We start from the raw sequence: 22227 nt of genomic DNA on the forward strand, positions 1-22227 counted from the left end.
GCTAAGTCCCAAGGGAGGAGGACATAGAGCGGAGCCCCAGCCCTTCTGCATTAGGGTACATCGTGATCAAGAGGCAGCCATGCTGTTTAAGTGGCTGGAGGCTGTTTGTTACTTCAGCGTCGTCCGGTCCATCCTGCCTGGCAGGTGCTGCAGCCTACCTGCTGCAGAGCCTGGCTTCCCCATTGCCATCCTCTGCCTCAGATCCCATTTCTGGTTCTGAGGGAGCCTCAGGGCTAAAAGGCTGCTCTTCTTTGTTTCAGTTTCCTCGAGTGATGCTCCCAGCTTCTGCCCTGTGGTTGCCCTGCCTTCCCTCACCAAGAAGGGTAAGTTGGCTCTCTGATCGTTCTCACAAGAAAGAGCAACTACTTTCTCCTCTTCACCTCTACTTCCTCCTTCCAAGCTGTGCTTTTGTTCAGTGTCACGTTCGTGGATCCCAGCTCTGTGCTCAGTTAGACCTAGGAGGGGAAGTGCCAGCTGTGTGCACCCGCTCTCCTGATAAAGGCACCAACCCACAGAATTGGTGCGATGCCCTCAGAGTACAGAGCTTCCAACCAGAGTGGCATCTGAGCCCCTTCCCCGTATACATCCATTTTATGGATGCTTCTCCATCCCTGGTCCTGGTGAGACCCACACAGCTCCATGTGATATGAGTGAAAGAGGACAGATGTTTTGGTGCAAAACAGCTGGCCCAGTTCCTGGGCCCCCTGAGGGGGACAATGAAGGATGGAGCTCCAGCCCTGTGCCAGGAACCCAGCCTAGGCTGGGCTTGCAGTATGTAAGTGCTCTAAGCAGCTCTAAGTGCTCTGAGGGAAGGCCTGGGCTGGCATGGAGTGAGGTTCAGGGCTGCAGGCCAGCATAGGCCTCCTGCACCAGCCCCTCTTCTCCTTCCCTCCGTCCGGAAACACACTTGGCCTGGAATCTAGGTCTCGCTAAGAGGACTTGAGATGTTAATTCCTGGTCTGTGATATGATATCAGAGGGGCCCTAGACACTTGTACCTGTGGCCCTCGCTGAACATAGCTCACAGAATAGCTGAACACAGCTCACCAAGGCTGTGGCTGAAAATGTAAAAATATCCTTAGGTCATTCTATTTATCAGCCTCATGAAATCAAATAGTTAAATTTGGAGATCTTATAGCTCATTTGTGTATATTTCCTTCCTGGGCATTCTGTATCAAATGTCTGCCACACTGTGAGGTAAGTGACATTATTTGTGCGTGGTGATGGCACAGGTGGAGCTCACAGGCAGGTCACAATACCCAGGGATCAACAGGAAACACGGGCCCGAATCAAAACAATAGAGACATCCCAAACATTTATGGTTTATATAAAACTATTTCCCTATCTTACTTCTTCCCACCACTTCCATCATCGTCCATTACCTTTTCTCATTGTGGATTCCATGTTTTTTTGTGCAAAATACTGTACAGAGGGGTTACAATTACATGGGCAAGATAATGAGTACATTTCTTATCAAGCATTGTTGCCTCCTCCTTTGTTTCCCCTTCCCATCCCTTCCCATCTCCCCCCTCTCGCCCCCTACCCCACCAAAGTTGTAAAGTTCATTTTTCAACATAACGACTTGTACCTCTCTTTGTTGCAATGGGTCTACCTGCATCCCTATTTAAATGATTTGTTTTTTTCCCTTCCCCTCCACAAATTATACCAACATCAAATACAGTGAAAACGGGTTATACTGTGGGGGAGGGACATTCAAAGCAACAAAGAAATCATCTTATAAATGTGTTAGAAACAATCGCATGAAAGAAAAAAACATTTGAATACTTATCTTGGGGTTCATTCCCCTAACATCAACTTATCTGATCTTTTCTGCTTGACTCAGACATATACTAGTTATTGAAAATAAGGGAAACCATGGGACCTATGTTTCTTTGGGCCTGGCTTACTTTTTTCCAAGTCTTTCCATTTCCTAACAAATGGGGCAATGTCATTCTTTCTGATGGAGGCATAGAATTCCATTGTGTATATATACCACATTTTATTTGAATCTTCCAGTTCTTTGATTTGTCAAGTTTAGAACTGGTTTATTTCCTTCCAAATGTGGACTGTTCCACAGGTTCTGACACAGTGATGTTTCCTCTCTATGCCACAGTTGATACTTTTCATTGTAACAGTGACCATCCTACAGATTTGGAAGCTGAGTCTCATCAGGTGGGGGGTGGGATAGGGGGATGGGAGAGGAATGAAAGCCATATGACTAGCTCTAATGATAGAGCTGCAACTCAAACTCAGTTTGAATCCAGGCTCACAGTCTTCCCATTGGTGCCGTGACTATCCACAGGAATCTGCACCGGAAGGGAGTTTGATATGTAGACTGATTTTCTAGTAATTTCTTCCAGCTGGAAATGAGGGGGAAAGGGAGGAGGCTGAGACTTGGGCTGAGGGGGCTGTGGGGCTGTGACACCATCTCAGAGGAGGCTTGGGTAACCCTGGAGGGGGCTGGCCTATGGGCCCAGCCAGATGTGATCTTACCTGCCTTCAGTAGCTATAAAAGCTCTCTAACATTAGTCCTAATTTTTTCATCTTGGGGCCTAAAGGCCAGCGTGAGCACACACTGACTCTAAAAATGTAGCATTTTAAATCTCCTTTCCAGATATGCAGAGCTGGTGTGACTACGTGCACACAAGCACTCCACACCCACTATGTGGCTTTTTTATGAGATCACAGTCTGGGGATTGGTGCCATGTTGCAGGCCAGCAAAGCAGGGCCGACTGGCACAGCACACTTCCTGTCATGGCTGGCAGTGCTAAGAGCAGTGCCAAGGTCACAGCTGCAGGGCTCCGAGCAGCTACTGCCACAGGGCAGCCTGAAGCCAAGGCCTGTGTCAGCCACATACTGGAATTGCTGTGATGGGCAGGGCTGGCACCATCACCCAGCTGGACTCCTGGACTCCTGCTCTGCCTCCCAGAGACCAAAGAGCAGAGCTGGGTCTAAGAAAGATGGGAAGAGCTGGGTGCCATTGGCTCACATCTGTAATCCTAGCTACTCAGGAGGCTGATATCTGAGGATCACAGTGCAAAGCCAGTAAGTAAAGCCTGTGAGACTCTTATTGCCAATTAACCACTGGAAAACTGTGGCTCAAGTGGTAGAGCACTAGCCTTGAGCTGAAGAGTTCAAGGACAGGACCCAGGCCTAGCGTTCAAGCCCCATGACCAGCCAAAACAAAACAAATCAAAAAGATGGGAAGGATGAGAGAGCTGGTCCTGGCCTGGAGGAATCTCTTCCCATCACAGGTGCAGAGGCAGCTAGGAAGAAGATAAAGCAGGGACAGTTATGGCTTTCTCTGCTTCTGCTACCTTTCTGCTTTTTTCACTCACTTATTTATCCAACAAACATTACTGTAACCAGCTGAGTACAAGGCATCAGGTTGCTGGGACTATGCCAGCAGATAGAGGTGAGGCGATTCCTCCTTTGCTATGAGCCCTGGTTGTCCCTTCAAAATGACCTCTAGTCACTGCTCCACCGCAGTCCTCAGCATTTGCTGCTCCTTGCTCTGCTTCAGTGCCTTTAGACATTGTTTCTTTACCTGTCCAGTGTGTCTCTCCAGAAGGGGCCTTTAGGGAACAAATAAAGCTCCTGCTGGAGCTGATGTTCAGGAACTACTGAATGTTGGTTGATTGTGCTCTCCTGCTTGTTAGATTCTGCGCTCTGTGCATGCTGTTTTGTAATCTGTGGGTGGATTCTTCACACCTAGCAAAATGTACAGTACATGGTAATAATACTTCATTGATAGATAGTTGTTTTTAAGTATGTAGATACAGAATTCCACATGGATCTAGGCTAGTGTACAAAGCTAACAATAATTCAATTAATGTTTGTTAAAAAAGAAATAAAGGAATGAACAGAAGAATGAATGGTGGTGGTTATGGAGTTCTGTAACATAAATGCAATAAACCAAGCATGGCACATGCCTGTAATTCTAGCACTGGGGAAGCTGAAGCAGGAGGAAGTTGTGTTCAAGGCTAGCCTAGGCTATATAGAAGCCATTCTCTAAAAAATCACAAAAATAAAGGAAAGAAGGGCAGATAGCAGTAGACTGGGGAGAGAGAGAGACAGAGAGAGAGAGAGAGAGAGGGAGGGAGGGAGGGAGGGAGGGAGAGGGAGAGGGAGAAGGAGAGAGAGAGAAGGGAAGAAGAAGAAGAGGAAAATTAGGGGGAGGAAGAGGAAGAGGAGAAAGAGGACCACACATGATATCAGGTTAGGCAGGTTGGCTGTGAATTGTCTCTTTGTTGCTCCTTGGTCAAGTTCAAAGCTCTTTCTGGGCCACTATTGCCTCCTGTGTAGAGTTGATGCGTACCTCAGGGGACTTTTGTTATGAAGCATGGAAGAAGTATGGCATATATGATCACTATTTCCAGCCCTCACAAAGGTGGCAGTGGTGGATTATGTGTGCTGGCATTTCTATGGGGTCCCTTTCACAGGAACTTTGTGGATACTGGCTGCAGTTGAACAGCATGCATTTTGCACAGCTGAACATAATGGAGCCTGGATGGTGCTTGATAAGTGTTTTCCTCATGATAGTATCTTCAACTATTGTTAGTTGTTAAGAGTCTCAGAGGATGGAAAAGACAGGATTCTCCATAGGAGCTTCTTCCCCAAACAGTTCCAGGTTTGTACTCAATCCATCAAGAAGTTGATCAATTGAACCTGAGAATGATGCAGCCAAGAACTATATGTGCCAACTGAAGGATGCTTTTTAGTCTAGAATCAATCTGCAGTCCCATGATCAGAAATGACCGCCATCAAAAATCACAAGGTTAGGGAACTGACCTTGGGTGCTCTGCTTCTTGCCTCCCTCTGTCATCGGCCTCGTGACTCCTTGCTCCCACCCCTGAGCCTACCACCCAGAATGGCTGATACAAGGCTGAGCATCAGGATGGAGGAGGTTCTTTCTTCCCTCTCCAAGTTCACTTGACCCCGTCACCATCATGTAGCAGATGAGCCTGGTTTATTACGCCATTCCCTAGTGTCATGTCTGAGCCATTTGTCAAACCAAATGAAATTGACCAAGTGACTCACTCTAAGATAAAATGTGTCTGCTTCAATGAGATATTTTCCCAGGAGTATTCTTGATTTAACAAGTGTGAAAAGCAGGAAGATTTCACTCCTAATGTTAGAAAGTCAGAAGATTTGGCAAGCATTTAAGAGACCTATTAGGGTATCCATTCTGCCCCCCCCATCCTGCTTTGATAGCTATACATTAGACTATCCTAAGTCCCCATCCATCAGCAGAGATATAGGTGACATGCATATGTGAAATGCTTAGCACAGTGCCCGGCACAGCCATGACAATAACAGCTGTTCCTACAACTTCTGTGGACTGCATCAGGCAGCCTGGGTCTGACCATCTGAGTTCCAGCCAGCTGTGCGTGAGTAAACCACCCAAGATCCACTGGGTACATCACACATCAGTTACACACATGCATTCGAGTCCTCTGTTTTGCTGCCTGGCTAACCCAATGCCCTGTGACTCCAAGAAAGAGGAGCTTGATGCTTCCCACCTCCAGGTAGCCTAGGATCCAGGAGGGAGGGCTGGGTAGGATATTCAATCATAATCAAACTTCTTAGAGAGAAATTAGACATTTAGAGGAGCTTTTGTACATCCACTAGCACTTTTGGCTGATGAACTTAATAATTTTTCATGAGGGCCTAAAGGGTTTTAGATCCAAGGGTGGTTTTCCTTAGTTATAAATTTCTGCAGATCTGCGTTTGAAGTTAGTGGGATAAATGATTGTGCAGCAGCCCACAAAGCTCATAACTCAGCAGATGTGGAGCACTTGCAGATGTCTCTGGAAACTTCTGTCCTGGGTGTGCCATTATAGAATGGCTTCCCACATTAGCTAAATCCATCTCAACTGGGAATGAGGGAGCCTGGCAGAGTGAAGATTGGGAAAGAATGGTGCAGGCCAAATATCTGGCACAAGCTCTAGAATTCCTTTGAGCACCAGCTCTGTACCCTGAGGATAGTAATACAGTCATCAATATGTGGGTTGAGGTAATCATTAGTTCCTATAGTAAATGAAAGTGTTTTCTAAGCTGAAACAGGCCAGATAAAAGTAATATATTATGAAATCAACAGCTCTTTGTGTGCTTTCTGTGTGACTATTTTAACTTATCAATTATTAATTATTTATTACTTCAATAATTATCTAGGTCTTGTGGTAGGCGAATAATGATTATGTTAATCTGTTTCGAGAAAGTAATGGGGTCTGAACTCATAGCCTAATTTTTGTTACACTGGCCCTCTGTCACTCTGTTACTGTTACACATCCAGCCCTGCTTTTTACTGGTTATTTTGGAAACGGAGTCTATTGAACTTTTCTTTCTGGGCTTGCCTTGAACCACTATCCTCTAGATCTCAGCTAGGATTAAAGTTGTAAGTCCACAGTACTTGACTAATTGTATCAATATTTATAGAGCTGGGGAAAAAAGAATTATGGCTCCATTGCTTAATTAAGATCCTTGATCCTCAGTTCTCAGCCTCCTGAATAGCTAGGATTACAGGCATGAGCCACCAGTGCCTGGTGTGTGCTAATTTTAATGACACCAAATATTCAACATTAAATTAAAATTACAAAACAAACCTATGTTTAACTTTGAGACACTTCCAGATGATAAGCCAAAGGAATGTTCTTGAAAATTGACCAAATAGTTTTAAATTTCATCCAAAACCATATATGGTCACATAATTATTTTACAAAGCAAACTGACTTGGAGAAAGTAGTCACCAGATGTTAAAATTCGTTATAAAATGACTAGGTTTAAAAGTGTGAGAGTAAATCCAGAATTTTTAAAGAGATTAATGAAACGTAAGTGGTACCCACCAAAGCAACTTCATTCATAATATTAAATATATTATAGAATATATTTCAAATTCCCAGAGATTATATTTTAACAAATAACAATGGTATTACAAACCATAAGCAATTTTGAGGGGAAAAGAAGGAAAGGAAAATCAAACCATCAATTTGCTGTGTAGCAGTCCTCCCATTGTGTCATCCTAGAGCATCCTACCTCGCTCAGCTGGAGAGGCAGTCTCTCTGATGGACTCTGGGTTCAGAGCCAAGGCTCAGCAAGCCAACATCACCTGGTTGGTTAAGCTGACACTGGTTAAGCTAACAGGAGCTACTGTTTACCTGCTTTCCTGACTGTAAGACATGGACAGTGCTAAGAGCCCCCTCGCAGGTCATCCAGGGCAATGGTGTTGCAATTTCCTGGAAAATAGTAGGCTACCCATGAGAACTTCCACCAAGAGTCCAAAGCTCCATGCTTCAGAATCCTTTTGCATCTACAAAGACCTTGTTCTTTGAATGGCCATGAGATGCATATGGTCCCCTGGAGGTTAATGTGTGCAAACATCAAAGTCTCATCCACGGAAGTCATGGAGCCCAGGGCAGAAACAGGTGGAAGCATGCCAGGGACTTGGCTCTAGGCCCTGAGACGGTGGTGACACATGAACTGGCTCTCATGTCTCATAGAGGAGAAATTTACTCTTCAATTATATTGTTTTCCACCAGACAGTAACCTAAACATGGAGTATGGTCAAGGTTCGTTTTTAGAATGCTAATTGATCACTTGGATCCTGAAACCTGTCATCACCTCCCTCCTAAACTGCAGTATTCTCACTAAAAATACACAGCTCAGTGTGATCCTCTTGCAAAAATGCCATTTGGGCTGACCATGAAAATAGCAGCATGTGGCATTTGCCTAAGAAAATGAGAGACCAGAGCCTCTTCCCGCCCAGCCAGGTGCAAGTGTGGCAAGACCCAGGTCCTGAGTCTGAGGATGGTGCTGTGGTTCCAGGATGGCCTGAGGGAGGGGGAGGGGCTTTCACTCTGAGCCCTGAGAAACTGAATTTCAGTAGTTGACAACTTCTGTGGCTAAATCTCTTTTTTTCTTTTTATAAAAAATGAGTAGCACATCCAATGGCCATGTACTTCTGCCCCATTCCTGCATTGAAACAATTGAGACTGCCGTCACCATCCGATAGAATGTGTTAGGAGGTGAGACTGGAAGGTGACATGCGAGTGGAGGCTTCATGATGACCTTACCCTTCAAGGAGACTTGGGAAAGGGCTCGCTTGTTCTCTCTGCCATTTGTCATGTGGGATGTGGGGAGAAACAAGCATCTACAACCAGGAAGAGGAGCAAGAACCCAGCTACACTGGCTCCCTCTTAGGTTCCCAACTTCCAGCTCCAGAATTGTGAGAAGTCCACGTTGCTGTGTGAGTCACCAGTGTGTGGAGTCCAGCTACACAGTGAAGCTGGATTTGCCCTCTTGGTGAGGGAGTTTATGGTAAATGTACTGCTGAAATCTTAGTGGCACTCCCACTCATCAGTGCTGATGTTAAAGACAGGCTGAACTCAGAAATTACAGGCTTTCCAGACAGTGAAGAGCTCTGGGCTATCAAAGGAAAGCCACTCCCGCACTAGGGGGAATGTTCTGGAAAGAGCACTTGGGGACAGAGACTCAGAGGGGCAGAAGACTTAGAACCAAGAGCCCTTGTGTCATCTGAGGTGAACGCTTTTCAGCTTCTTGGTAAATACACATGCCTTTGGGTTTTTGTTTGTGAGGTAGCATTAGAGTCCCTACCCTACCCGACACTTAGGAGGCTGTGGCGATCAAAGCTGGTGAAGTTGTGGACTGTAAGAGATGGTCATACCTGCCCAAGGAAAATTCTCACAAACATTTATTAAAAGGATAAACTTCTGTGGTCTCTGAAAAAAAAGAGGGGAAGAAAGGAAGGAAAGAAGGAAAGGGGGAGGGAAAGAGAGGGAGAGCGGGGGAGAAATTGTTTCTTCACTAACCTTGACCAGTGTTCTCCCTTTGCCTTTCTCTGGGGTTCTGGAATTATCTGTCTGAATGCTTGAGGTGGTCTCCATAGGAAGCAGAATTCTGAGTGCTTTAACACTAAATGCCATCACAAACCTAGATCCAGTCCTTCCTCAGCGTGGCTCCAACCTAGATCCAGTCCTTCCTCAGAGTGGCTCCATCATCCCACTGCTTGTGGCCACCTCTGTCCTCACAGGGACACACGGCTTGGCTCTAGCCAAAGCCTTGACACCAAACCAGATGTGTCCAGGAGACCTCATTCCTCTCCCAAGTGGTCTCTCTGGCTGCCTGCCCCACAATGTGCTATGTGCAGGCCTCGAGAAACAGCCATGGAAGGGCACAGGCTACATAGTTGTGGAGACACAACTGCTTTTACTGCTCCAGAACTGTGCAGCCCTGGCAAAGCCACATAATGTCCCTGGGCCTTGTGTCAGTGCTAGGCTGTCCAGGATGCTGACTGGGTTGGAAATTCACTGAAATGGATTCGATATGAAGAGTACGAGAGTCTGCAGGGAAGGGAATCTGCCTGGGGAGCAAGGGAAGGACTGAGTAGAGAAGAACCTCCATGAGATCTCCCTCTCCTCCTACCCTCATGTCCTCAGAGAACAGAGCCAGGGTGTCTCTCAAGAGCCATGCAGTGATGAGGTCAGCACCTTCCTGGGTCTGTCCATGCTCGCTTTTGGACACAGTCATCTCTGGAGAAGCAGCCACTTCTCCTAGACCAAGGACAATTCCCGGAGCACTCCATTGGGAGCCATGAGTCTTCCAGCAGTTGAGAAAATGAGAGTACCATTCTACAGGGGACTGGGCAGCATCTCAATATCCCCTGGAGGGGACAGAGGGCTTGGGTTCTGTGAGCACAGACTGGTACACCCAGCAGGGCTGCTCTGGCATCATTACCATGACTCTGGCCATCATTATGCCACAGTGACACCAAGTTCTTGATTCCTCTCCTATGTGTCTCGGCTGCTCAGCAGGACACTTGGTGCTTCTGCTTGCTTATTTTGTCTTGTTTTCTAAGCTTTGCACCCCTAGGCTTGAGCACAGAGCTTGTCTCCTAGAACCAACTTAAGAAATAATTATAGAATGGAGAGAGAAATGAAGAAGACACAGGGCCCGAGAGTGGAGACCACATGGAGGATGCCCCTGGGGCAGCCTTGGGGGACATTGGTTTGACCATCCCCTCCTTTCTCTCCTAGTCCCTCTGGACTCCTGGCAGTCCCTGGCCCTGTCGGTGGCAGTTGTGGATCCTTCCATCCAGGACTTCGATGTTGCTCACATCAGCACTACTGCCACCAGCAACTTCTCTGCAGCCCGTGACTTCTGCTTGTGGGGTAAGAGAATCCTCCCCCAAGAGAGTCTCAGAAGCAGACAGGGGATTCAGGAGGGAAAGACCTTGCGGGTAAGAGGTGGGGTGTCTTCCTACGCCTCCTCACTTGGCAGTCTACAGACAAGGTCTGCAAGGAGAACAGCTAGATAGCTAATAAATGACCTTGAATGAGGATGAAGGAAAGTCAGGGGCCGGAATTAGAGTTAGTGTGAGTTAACAGAGTTCCATGGTGCCTTGGTGACCATCCTTAGACAGCAATGGGCCAGCATGGAAGGGAGGAAGTTACTTATTCTGGTCAGGACCTTTGTGTAAAATTCAAATTTCAAGAGGTGTTTTTCAATGCAATGGGAAGAACTTCCTGTTTGTTTGGTTGTTTTTGTTTGGGGGCAGTATTGGAATTTGAACTTAGAACTTCATATTTGCTAGACAGGTATTCTATGGCTTGAGCCATACCTCCACCCCTGGAAGATCTTTCTAATAAGCACAGTTATCCAAAGATGCACAATTCTTTTGGAGAGTTTTTAATCATTGGTGGTACTCAATAAAAACCTAGGCCTCTTGTTCTGAAGGTTCTACAAAGACTATTAGCTCCTAATAGTAGCTGAGTTCAGATTCCACTTACCCAGCTCTAATACCCCAACGCCTCTGTGAGTCCATGAATTTCAAGCCTCTCCTCTACAAGTTTGGATAGCACAGTGCTCAAAGCCATGTTTATCATGATGAGTCGGTGGTTATGTACAGATTTGAACCATGTGTGCTACACAACTCGGGATGGTGCATTCACAGATTGTGCTCTCTCTTGGGGCCCTTTGACCCATGCACAGTCTACCCAATGGAATCAAGCTGCACTATTTGCAAAGCTGGTCTTCGTACTGAATGGCATAATGTAGGTAACATGCTCATGCAGTTCCTGGCTTGCAGGTAAAAGGGCAAAGACCTGATGGCACATGGCGACTGTGATGCAAACTATGCAGATATTACAAAGGAGGTAGAACCCAGGGGACAGTGGCTCACGCCTGTAATCCTACCTACTCAGGGGGTAGAGATTTGATGAGCACAGTTCAAAACTAGCCTGGCCAGGAACGTCCATGAGATTTCTTGTCTCCAGTTAACCACCAAAAAGCTAGAAGTGGTGCTGTGGCTGAGGTGGTAGAGCTCTAACCTTGAGCAAAACATAAAAGCTCAGGGACAGCACCCAGGCCCCTAATTCAAATCCCAGGACCAGAATAAAAACAAACAAAACCAAAAAGGAAGCTGATGCAGATGAAGCTGAAGAGGACAGCATGGGATGGAATTAGCACCATCTCATCCTGAAGCCCAGAGGAGCCATTGAAGTGTTTTTAAGCGAGGGACACACAAGGGCACATTGATAGGGTAAATAATAAAGAACTGACTAGTGTGGAAACAGTTTGGATTGAGAGTTGGGCTCCTTCCTAACTAACACCCACACACAGCACATTGAACTTATTGTACGAGTTCAAATAAATGAATGACTGCCCAATAAATGGATGTGGGAATAGGTGTAAAGATCTAGATGTGGATGGTCAGATGGATGCATGCATTCATGGAAGCATGACTGGGTACACAGGCCAGTGAATGATGGGGTGGATGGACAGCTTCTGTGGGTGGATGCACGGGTGGAGACATGCATGTGAGCCTACGGGCATGGGTGAAGTGGTGAGGTCTGGGGCCCTGCCTTACTCCCTCCTCTGCCCTGCAGAATGCTCCCGTCACCAGGCTTGCCTCATCACCACTCTGCAGACCCAACCTGGAGCTGTAAGGTGTGTTTTCTATGCTGACACCCACAGCTGCACGTACAGTGTGCAAGGCCAGAACTGCCGGCTTCTGCTCCGGGAAGAGGCTGCCTACATCTACCGGAAACCCGGTGAGTCTGGGCCTGAGCCTTTGCAACCAGCGCTGGGGCCCTGAGGTGGCTGGGAAGACTGTCTGCTAGCTGACTCAGGGGGCTGTTGTCTGACTCAATGGAGAGTTGCGCCAAGGCTTCCTGAAAGGAGGACAAACTTCCACTTCTGCATCACTTCTACTCATTTATTCCCTCCAGTGATAAAAGCCACTGGGGCCTTTGAATTTCACAGTGTAACAATCACCAACAGGACATATTTTGGTGCCATTTTGTAGTTTAGAGAATTATTACCCTGACTTGTCTTGTTTGGTCCCCACAGTAATCCTGCAATAGGATCCTGCGGCAGAATACGTGCTTTCTCCCTATTGTGTAGATCAGGAGACTATAGCCCAGAGAAGTTAAGTTACTTCCATGATTTCACACTGCCTACTACTATATCATAAACACTTTGGAGAGAGGACCTGTTCCCATGGTGTTGAGGGTAGATTCAGTGCTAAGGTTGCTCAGCATGACAAGGCATGGGATTGATGCTTCACACTCCCCCCAAAAACAATAAGTAAAGAAGAAACTTATTTAGTATGGAACTGTTATGTGTCAGACTTCATGTTAGGCATAGGACACGGAAGATGGACACTATCAAGGGTAAGCAGCATAAAAATCTATCACTGACTCAGAGCTGCAGACCAGAAAAAAAATTGAGAGTGAGGAGTAAGGTGCAACTTATCCCCAGATGGACGTGTTCATTGAAGAAATGAGAGCTGCTATGATGTTGTCTGAAACTACGATCTTGTCCTGTAGAGAAGGTTGTATATTTTCCCTGCAAATGTTCAGATTAGAAATAGTTTAGACTTTACACCATACCTTCATGACATTTCTGTGACAACTATTCCATGGCTATTACAATAAGGAAGCAGAAGAAACAATAGGTCAAAGTAATGAGCATGACTGTATTCCAATAAAATGATAGCAAAATACAAAGGGAGCCTTTGGATTTGGCCTTTCCTCTGTCCTGCATGGACAGTCCTGCAGTTCCATCTGGAGATCAGGGATCATCAGCCTTCAGACTTCGAGAGAATATCTCCCAAGCCTGGGGATGTCGGGGGCCCTCACACTTGTCTTCTGAGCATCTGGACATGGGTAGCATTGAGTGAAGCTGGACAGATTTTTAGCTTTATTTCACCTCTCATGTAGTAGTTGATATGAGTGGTGGTTCTGCTGAGAAATGCCTTAATGTTGAGCTCTGCAAGACAAGTTAGCTACTTTTCTCTTAATTTTGTGAGTAAAGCTCACTTCCTATAGAAGTAGTTAGCATATATGTATGTATGAAGACGTGATACTTTTCTTATCTAGGGAGTCCCATGGGTAAATATGTTGGTAGTATGGAGGGAATCTATTATTTGTGCCAAAGAATTCTGAAGGGAAAAGCACACATCTAGGTTTCACCTCACATTTGATCTCCTGGGGCTGCCTGGCGGGGTGGATCAAGTGCTACAGTCATGGGAAACAGATCTGCATTCCCTTGGACCCACAGGCTTTGTGTCTCTTTGGCTTTGCTCCCATCTTAGAGCGAGGCTGTGATTGTGAAATCACAGCCTTTCCTCCTGCAGGAGAAAGCTTGGCTGCCTTAGCAGCCACAGTCCTGAATGCCTGCCTGAGACCCTTTGATTTAAGATTGTAACAGGAACTGAGTGAGGAAGGGGCGTTAGTCAGGGCTTGTGACGGAGCCAGATTAGAAAACAGCAGCTATTTCTTTCCATTCCAAGTTTCCATTGTACTTCTAACTTTTACTCCAGAGCTTTTGTCACAAAGGCTCCCCTCATTCTTCTATATGTTTCTCTTTCTTCTCTCCTTCCTCCCTCTTTCTTTTCCATCTTCCTTTCGTTTATCCATCCATTCATCTAACCACTCATCCATCCAACCATTCATCTATCCACTATTCGTCCATTGTCCAGGCTATCATACATCCTCCCATTTAATCTTCCTATCGCCCTCTGTCAAATCCTCTCTCCTTCCTTCCATTTCTCCTTATACTTGTGGAACTCCGGCACTAAGCCGGAGCAATTGCCAGTATGGCCCTTTCTTCCTGACACCACTGTGTGGCAGAGTGGCCACCAGTCCTAATACACACAAGGGAAACTGAGTCAGAAAGCTTACAAAGTTCTCTCAATGAGCCACTGGTTCATGTGAACCACAGGTGTGCTTTTCTCCCCAGATCATCTCTGGGTTCCACCTCACCTGGCTGATCCCCAGTGGCAGGAAGTCATGTCACAAAGAGATTTGTACCATTAACCTCAGAACCCACCACCACTCTGGGGTAGAGAATCCTTTTTGAGTGTGTGTAATGGGAGAGTGACGCGGAGATGCACGGCATGACAGACCGTCCAGGCTCTTACAAGGTGCTCAGGATTTCCCGTCAGATGGCAGTAACTTTAGCCACCCTGTCCTCAGATATGGTCGAATATTCCTTTAAGGATCAAATCATTTCCAGCTCATATCAGCTCTTAAAGAAAGGATAGGCCTCTGCCTGCTTGCTTGCCTTCTCCCACACCTTGGTTATCTACTGTGACATACACACTGGGGTAGAAGGAACAGCACAGGGGCAAGAAGAGCTTTGCCTCTCAACCAGTCCCACCCCCAGCACAGCTGTCTCCACCTAGCGATTACCTCTCCCTGTCTACGTCCTGGCCTTTTAATCCATCTCCTCCTTCATCTCTATTTGTCTTTCCCTTTCTCTTTTTTTTCTCTCTCCCCATCTCCCCACCTCGTCATCTTCCAGAACCCCGTGCCTCTGTGCACAACACATATACAAAAACACCCATGCCTGTCTGTTTTCACCAGTGGAGTATTTATAGTATCCTTGTTCAAGGTCCTTGGTCCTATTTCAAAGTCCCTGTAAATAGCATTTGGCAACAGAGCCTGGGCCCGACTAAAGTGTACTGAATTGATGAATGAATGCAAGGAAACACAGTGGCAGAAATACGATAAGGTGGCAGAGGAGCTGATAAGGGTGGCTGGCAATTAGCCCTGCAGGAGGGAGGGGGGAGTCTGTGCCCCAGAGAGCAGGGCTGGCATGGCAGGCAGGTGGCACCAGACTTGGACTTTGCAAACTGGGCCAGGGACAGGAACACCCAGCAGGGAAGCCTGGGCCTGCACCCATAGCCACAGGAGCTCTGCCCTGTCCCTGGCTTGTGTAAATGGGGTATGCGTGGGGCTGGGCTTCACAAGGGTGATCTTTGAGCCTGTGTCACCTTGTGGCCCTATCAGGCTAGCCATCCCCAGCACACACATCCTTCCATCCTTCCCCAGGAAAGTGTAAATGAGACTGGATTTGAAGATCCTAGCATGCTGAAAGTTCACTTTTTATCTAGTGAGGTCATTTGTTTTAGATAAGTTCTCTGCAAACTCACTTATTGGTAAAAAAAAAAAATCTGATCCACAGTGACTGAAGAAATACTCATTAGTCATCTCTGCTAGAATGGACAGTATGTTCACTTTGTCCAGAAGTAATTGATATGTTTGATGACAAGCTCTAGTCCAAAACCTCTGGGAATGGACTATGTATTCCCCTGTCCCCCTCCCAGGCCCCAGGGCACAGAATAAGGGGTGTGGTCTCTGGTAGCACCTCCCTTTAAGGCGCATTGGGAAGAATTCAGGTGATAATCTTCAAAGAAGTAGAATTAGCACCATGCTTCACACATATTTGATGTCTAATAAAATCAGCTTATCACTGCTGTTTTATGTTGTTGACATTAAAATCTAACTTGAGATCTCGGATCTGGATGGACTGCTGACGTTTTCAAAGTTAAAAAGAGAAAGTATTTTTCTTGCAATGAAAATGCACCGGGCAGGAAAGCCAGAGACAGCGCACTCACTTCCCTCTCCCTCCGCCCCTACTCTGCCCCTCCTCTCCACCAGGTGTCCCTGCACCCCGCTTCTCAGCAGCACCTGCTCCTTCCGTGACCATCGCCACCCGTGGCCAACTGCTAGGCAGGTCCCAGGCAATCCAGGTGGGCCCTTCCTGGAGGCAAGTGGACCAGTTCCTTGGAGTTCCATATGCCGCTCCACCCCTGGCAGAGAGCCGCTTCCGAGCACCAGAGCCTTTGAACTGGACAGGCTCCTGGGATGCCACCAAGCCAAGGTAGGGGGTGGTGGCATGCATTTGGTGACTGGGCAGCAGAGCTGTGCATTGTGGGTTGCACAGTCACCTCATGGGGATGGATTAGTGAGAGCTTTGTGCAGGCAGCGCCCATGTGGCTTCTGCCGCCCTTTCTCTATCTCAGGCTATCGGGTCAGCACAGCTCCCTCCAGGAGCCCACAATACCCCTTGGGAATGTCGCATCACAGGGGTCAGAGAGAGCCATGAGCCCTGCTACCCCTTCTGTTCACTAAAAGCCTGACTACCACAGATCAGGTGGAATACCAGTTGGGACTGGGCAGTGGCTGGTCATGGAGGTGGGTGGGAGGAAGATGGAGCATGTCCCCTTGCTTTTTGTCCTGAAGTCACACCTTCTGTCCCTGCAGGGCCAGCTGCTGGCAGCCTGGTGCCCGTACACCCACGCCCCCAGGAGTCAGTGAGGACTGCCTGTATCTCAACGTCTTTGTCCCCGAGAGCATGGTGGGTTCCCAAATGTCTGCGATGTTTGTCCAGTGAAGTCCCCTTTCAGGGTCCTGTCCCCACTGTGCCCGCGCACCACCCCTTCCCTTGACTCTGCCTGGTCTGTGCTTCTGCAGCACCAGGCCAGCCTGGTTGCCGGCATCTGACTAAGAAGCCACTGCAACCCTGCTACTGAGGGACTGAGTCTCCTGTATATGGAAACTGTTTTATGGGGGAGATCAAAGCCTATGAGAGAGAAAAGGAAGAGGTGTTGGGAAACGAGTCTCTAGTGACATCAACCCAGTGCATGATGAGTGACCACGCCACCTTCCTGGGCCTCTAGCTAACTAGCAGTGAGAATAAATTATACTTTGGAGGTTTGTTCACCACCAGTTGATCTGAACAAACTTTGTCATAGCCATGAGAGCTCTCCCTGGCTGCAGTAATAGGAGCGTTGAACCTTGGGTGACTGAGGTGCTAGAGTTTCATTCTGCTCAGTACTAGTCACACTGTATCCTTGCCATGCTGAATTAAGCAGCTCTGGCACCCACTGCTACTTCTTCATCACCCTGGAGAAGGTTCTACCTGTACCAGCTACCTGCCTTACCTGGAGAGGGAAAGATCTATCACACTGCCTTCTTAAAGCTCTGTGAGAAATGGAGACACGCAGAAGTGAGTGCTCAGACCTGGGTGTGCCCCGTGCAGTGGAGCTGAGCTGATGGGGTGGCACCGGAGCAGGTCACAAGACCACTCCACTAAAGGAGGAGGCATCTCCCAACCAGGGAGAGAAAACACGTGGGCAGTGTAAGCCACCTTGATGGCAGGAGGGTCACCAAGGTCATCAAGGTCATCACCAATCATCTTGGGTTAGAGACCAATATATGAGCCACTTACATATAAGCTCTACCTCCTACCTCCTTCCTTCCTTCCTTCTTTCCTTCTTAGATCTCCAGATCCAGGCACCTTCTGAGATATGAGGGTTTCAAGTTTACGATACAGAGTCCATCTAAGTATGCCACTGATTAGTGCTAAGTATTAGTACCAAGTAGGGCTAAATATGCCATTGAGTATGGCCACATATACCTCCAGGTCAAATTTTCAGGAGTGAGGGTTTATAGCCTAGATCCTCTCATGGAAAAGTGCCTCCTCGTCAAAGTTTTATGAAATAGAAACAAAAGAGCCTTCACCCTTTCCCACAGGCCCCCAATGCGTCAGTGTTGGTGTTCTTCCACAATTCCATGGAGGTAGAAGGAAGTGACGGACCACTGATCATTGATGGCTCCTTCCTGGCTGCAATTGGCAACCTCATTGTGATCACTGCCAACTACCGAGTGGGTGTCTTCGGCTTCCTGAGTTCTGGTGAGTTTCTAGTATTGGTGGGTGTATTATCCAACTTTCCATCTCTATAACAAAACACCTGAGACGACTTACTTATAAAGAAGAAAGGTTTGTTTGGGTTCACAGTTTCGGAGTTCTTGTCTGTGATTGATTGGCACTGATGCTTTGGGTCTATGCCAAGCAGGAATGCTTACCTTATGACCAGGAAGAGAAATAGAAAAAGGAGAGATGGATGAAGTACCAGTATCTCCATCAGGAGAATGACCTCAGTGACATTTGGACCAACTTACAGCCTTACCTCTCAAAGGTTCTACCAAAGGAGAGGCCTTGCGGGCCTTTGAGATTTAAACTGTAAGAGGGCTTAGGGTTAGGCCTAGGATTACCCTGGGCTGAGCCTAGCTCCTGCCACAAGCTCCTTCCTTCCTTGCTTCCTTCCTTGCTTCCTTCCTTGCTTCCTTCCTTCCTTCCTTCCTTCCTTCCTTCCTTCCTTCCTTCCCAGAGCCATTGAGCCCACGCCCCATCTCTAGCCCAACTAGACTCATACCACAGAATGGAAACTTGAGCATTCCAAGGCCCTCCAGCAATACTGATACCCACCCTTAGGTGAGAACAATAGTTGTTTTTCATTGAGAACTTGCTGCAGGTTTGAAACAGCTCATGCTTCACTTTGTGATGGGATGTGACATGTGCATATGTATGTGCATGTGTGTGTTTTGTTTTATTTTATTGTACAGAGGCTGTACAGAGGAGTTATAGTTACATGAGTAGTGTAATGAATAGGTTTCTTGTGTTTCATTCATTTCAAAGAGAAAAAAATGAGGTCCAACGAGGTTAGAAATGTGCTCAAGTTAATGTAGTTTTTATTTTTAAAAAGCCATGCTGGGTGCCAATAGCTCACGCCTGTAACCCTAGCTACTCAGGAGGCTGAGATCTGAGGTTTGCAGTTTGAAGCCAGATGGGGCAAGAAAGTCTATGAGATTCTTACCTCCAGTTAACCACCAAAAAGCCAGAAGGGAAGCCCAAGTGCTAGCCCTTGAACACCAAACTTCAGGACAATCTTTGGGCACAAAAGTGCAGGACCATACCCAGGCCTTGAGTTCAAGTCCAAAGACCAGTACCCCCCCCCCAAAAAAGGGCATAACCAAGCCAGGACTTCACTGTCCTGATAAGCTCTATGGAAGAAGAGATTACAGCTCTTATGCCAAAGGGAAGCTATCAGGTTTGGAGTGAGAGCTGTATCAAGAATGGCATTACCTCTTTTATTTTTTATCTCAGCTGGCTCATCCTATCTTCCCACACCAATCTGTTTCTGGAGTTTTGCCCTCTATCCTCCCCAGCTGCTGGGCAGAATAGAGCTGGACTATCACAAACACCCTCCCCCTATCCATCACCCTCCCCCTATCCATCACCCTCCCCCTATCCATACCTTCTTCTCCTCCCCAGTTTCACTGGGGGGAGCATCAGGCAATGGAGCAGGTGGTGTGGTACAGATACATCGGTCTTAGAATCTGAAGGGCCAAGAGCCAGCGCTGCTCCTCATTGGCTGTGTGAGCTTGTATCAAACGCTCCCTCTCTTCTAGCGTTCAGTTTTCTTCATGGGAAGTTTACCTACCTTCCAGTATCTTGAGGCTCACATTTTTAGAGGCCATGTAGGTTTTCCAAGTACCCAGGCACAGAGGGTGAACTCTGTCTCTGATTTCTAACATCTTCTTTAAGCCCTGGGCATTTCTCATGCTAAGTGTGAAATGGCAGGTTGCTGTAAGTATGAAGACAGGCTAGACTAGAATGTGTGTATGGGAGGGGAACCCAGCATGTGCCGAAGCCAGGGGCATGAGGTAAGGCTGCTAGGTGGTACAGGGTCTGAGGCTTGAGAGCCTCAGAGATGTTAGATTAAACAATACGCAAGCAAATTCTTGGCCTAAGAAGCAGGCAGGAAATTAAGGCAAAGCACTGCCCAGTGCTGGTATGGGATTGAGAAATGAAAAGTAGGATTCAGTTTCTGATGGGTAGAGGATGGCTGGGAGCCAGCAAGAACGAGTGGGCAGAGGTGAGGAGGGATGGGTCAGGCCTCTGCTTCTTCCTGGTTCATTATTTTCTAAGGAACTTCTGAATGGTAGTGAGAAGTGAGCATGGTACCTGGAATTTTGTGAGAGATTTGAGGAAGTGGGGAGAATGATTCCCATCGAATTTATGCTCATTACAGAGAAGCAGCCCCTACAGGGGTTTTCTGGCTTCTTTTCAAACACAAGGCCGACAGTAATGCTAAACCAGCCCCTGCCAAGCAGCTGCAAGCTCATGAAATTCAGGTTTCAGCTGGTTGAAGCCAGTCATGGGAAGCTCGTCCCAGACATGGCTGACTTTGGCTCAGAAAGTTTCTAGACAGGAGGAAAGTGAATTTCCATATGTCCTCTATCCCACAAGGGCAAGGGATTGTAATTTCAGAGAGTGCACTCGTGTGGAAAACTCATGTGCTCCTGGAAAGGCAAATCCATTCTGGATGCTGACATGGGCAGTCTGTGGGGAGGATAGGGAAGCTTCCAGAATACTCAGGGAACTGACTTGCATCAAGGCTGCCCGACCATTTTGCTTGGAGGAAAAAACTATCTGAAAGAGCAGAGGGAAGTTACATTTCCCTAATGCCTCTCTTTCCCCAGATCTTTCCTTTACATGATATTTAATTCTCGATCAGTGGTATGAAGCTAGTGTCATGTGTCCACTTTGCAGAAAAAGCTGAAGCCAGGTTTTTAGACCTCAGGCACAAAGTCCAGAAGTCCCAAGTTACATGCAGCCACTCACCCCCATATGCCAAATAAAGGAACATGGCAAAGGGCAGAAAAAGATTTATTTCATGGCACCGTGGGAAGATAGCACCTCAGTACATCTTCAACCATCTTTGGAATGATAAACATTGGCTTCAGATTAAATAGAGAGAATTGGGGGCAGGGAATGAGAAAGGTATGCAGAGTTAAAATAGTCCCAAGTCACAGATATGGCCAGTTTGACCTTTAGCTCCGTCTGTAGAGGAGTTCTGGAGAAGTTATTACTTTGTTAGTGGAACAGAACAGGAACAAGATAGTCTCCTGAATTTGTTGCTGTTTGCTTGAAGACATTGCTCATTTGAAGGGAAATTTGCCTTCCGTACAAGAATGCTTATCTGGGAATCTGGTCTTTTTTGGAGCCCGTGGTGACTGCAAAGTTGATGAAGCAGAGAACAACTCAGATCAAAGAGCACAGACTCCAAGTTGAGGGCTGTTAGTTAATCCACAGTACCCAGCAAAGGCATCTTCTAAATCTCCTCTGACAGAACAAGGAGGCCTGGAGAGGCTTTGAAGCTCACTCGCCCAGTGTCTCATCAGAGACTTGCTGTACTCTGCTGGGCAGCTGGACTACAACTACTGTTTGATCTTCAGGATCTTTGATACTCTCCCCATCTGGGGAAGCTTCCTTTGGTTTCTTCTCCAGACCTCTCTGAGAATCCCCCATACTGGACCTCTCTGGACTCTTATTTGAGCCTCCCTGCTGTTCAGCCCAGAAAAGGAGCCAGACCACAAGGCCCAGCTCACCCAGGTACTGAAGCACAGACAGGTGGTGGTGGCAAGGCCGATGGTCCCTGTCCTGGTGGCCGCAAGAGGCAGCTACTCACATCCTGCAGCCATGTTCCTACCGTGGAAGGGATGGGGCAGTCTTCTACCTCAACCTGTACCCAGTAAATAGTTGCAGATCAGCAGTCTTTGTGTGTACAGAACAATTAAATAGAAAGTGCAGCGTATCCCCACACACTCTCTCCCCTGCCTCAACTTGCTGTACAGGAGCTCACCTTTCTTAGCTGGAGGGGTCCTGCAGGGACCATCTATCACTCTTAGGTAGAGCACTCCAGGCAGTACTTTCCAGTCACAGGCTGTGGCTCCAAGAATGGAAGGTGCTAAGATGTGTGGAGTAGCTCAGCTCATCTGAGATAAGTGGATGGCTGCTACCTAGCAGCTTCTGTGCATGTGTGCGTGTGTGCATGTGTGTGTGTGTGTGTATGTGTGTGTGTGTTACCCTTTGCTAGGTATGAGCACCTTCCAGGCAAGCTGTGCATTTACTTCCAGCCCAGCATGTGGTCTGTGCCTGCTCATTACAGAGTCAGTCTCAGAAAGGCTGGCTTTCCCAGAGTTGGGCTGAGCCATTGCTTGGGCTGTTTCCTTATTTGATAGTGAGTGTCACATCTTCTTGGGGAGCCCAGAGTATAAATGATCCCTGGGAGTCT

The 22227-nt window shown here is 47.2% G+C and overlaps 1 protein-coding gene across 1 annotated transcript in view; it reads left to right on the forward strand.

Moving 5' to 3' along the window:
- Tg (thyroglobulin) overlaps positions 1–22227 on the forward strand; it is a 185934-nt gene that overhangs the window by 80985 nt on the left and 82722 nt on the right. The window contains exons 35-40 of the mRNA XM_013025192.1: positions 261–323; positions 10052–10186; positions 11903–12067; positions 15962–16184; positions 16568–16661; positions 17840–17999. Coding sequence (XP_012880646.1) covers positions 261–323; positions 10052–10186; positions 11903–12067; positions 15962–16184; positions 16568–16661; positions 17840–17999 — 840 coding nt within the window. The remainder of the gene's footprint in view (positions 1–260; positions 324–10051; positions 10187–11902; positions 12068–15961; positions 16185–16567; positions 16662–17839; positions 18000–22227) is intronic.

The sequence above is a fragment of the Dipodomys ordii genome, unplaced genomic scaffold (genome assembly GCF_000151885.1).
Source record: "Dipodomys ordii isolate 6190 unplaced genomic scaffold, Dord_2.0 Scaffold82, whole genome shotgun sequence".
NCBI classification, from domain to species: Eukaryota; Metazoa; Chordata; class Mammalia; order Rodentia; family Heteromyidae; genus Dipodomys; species Dipodomys ordii.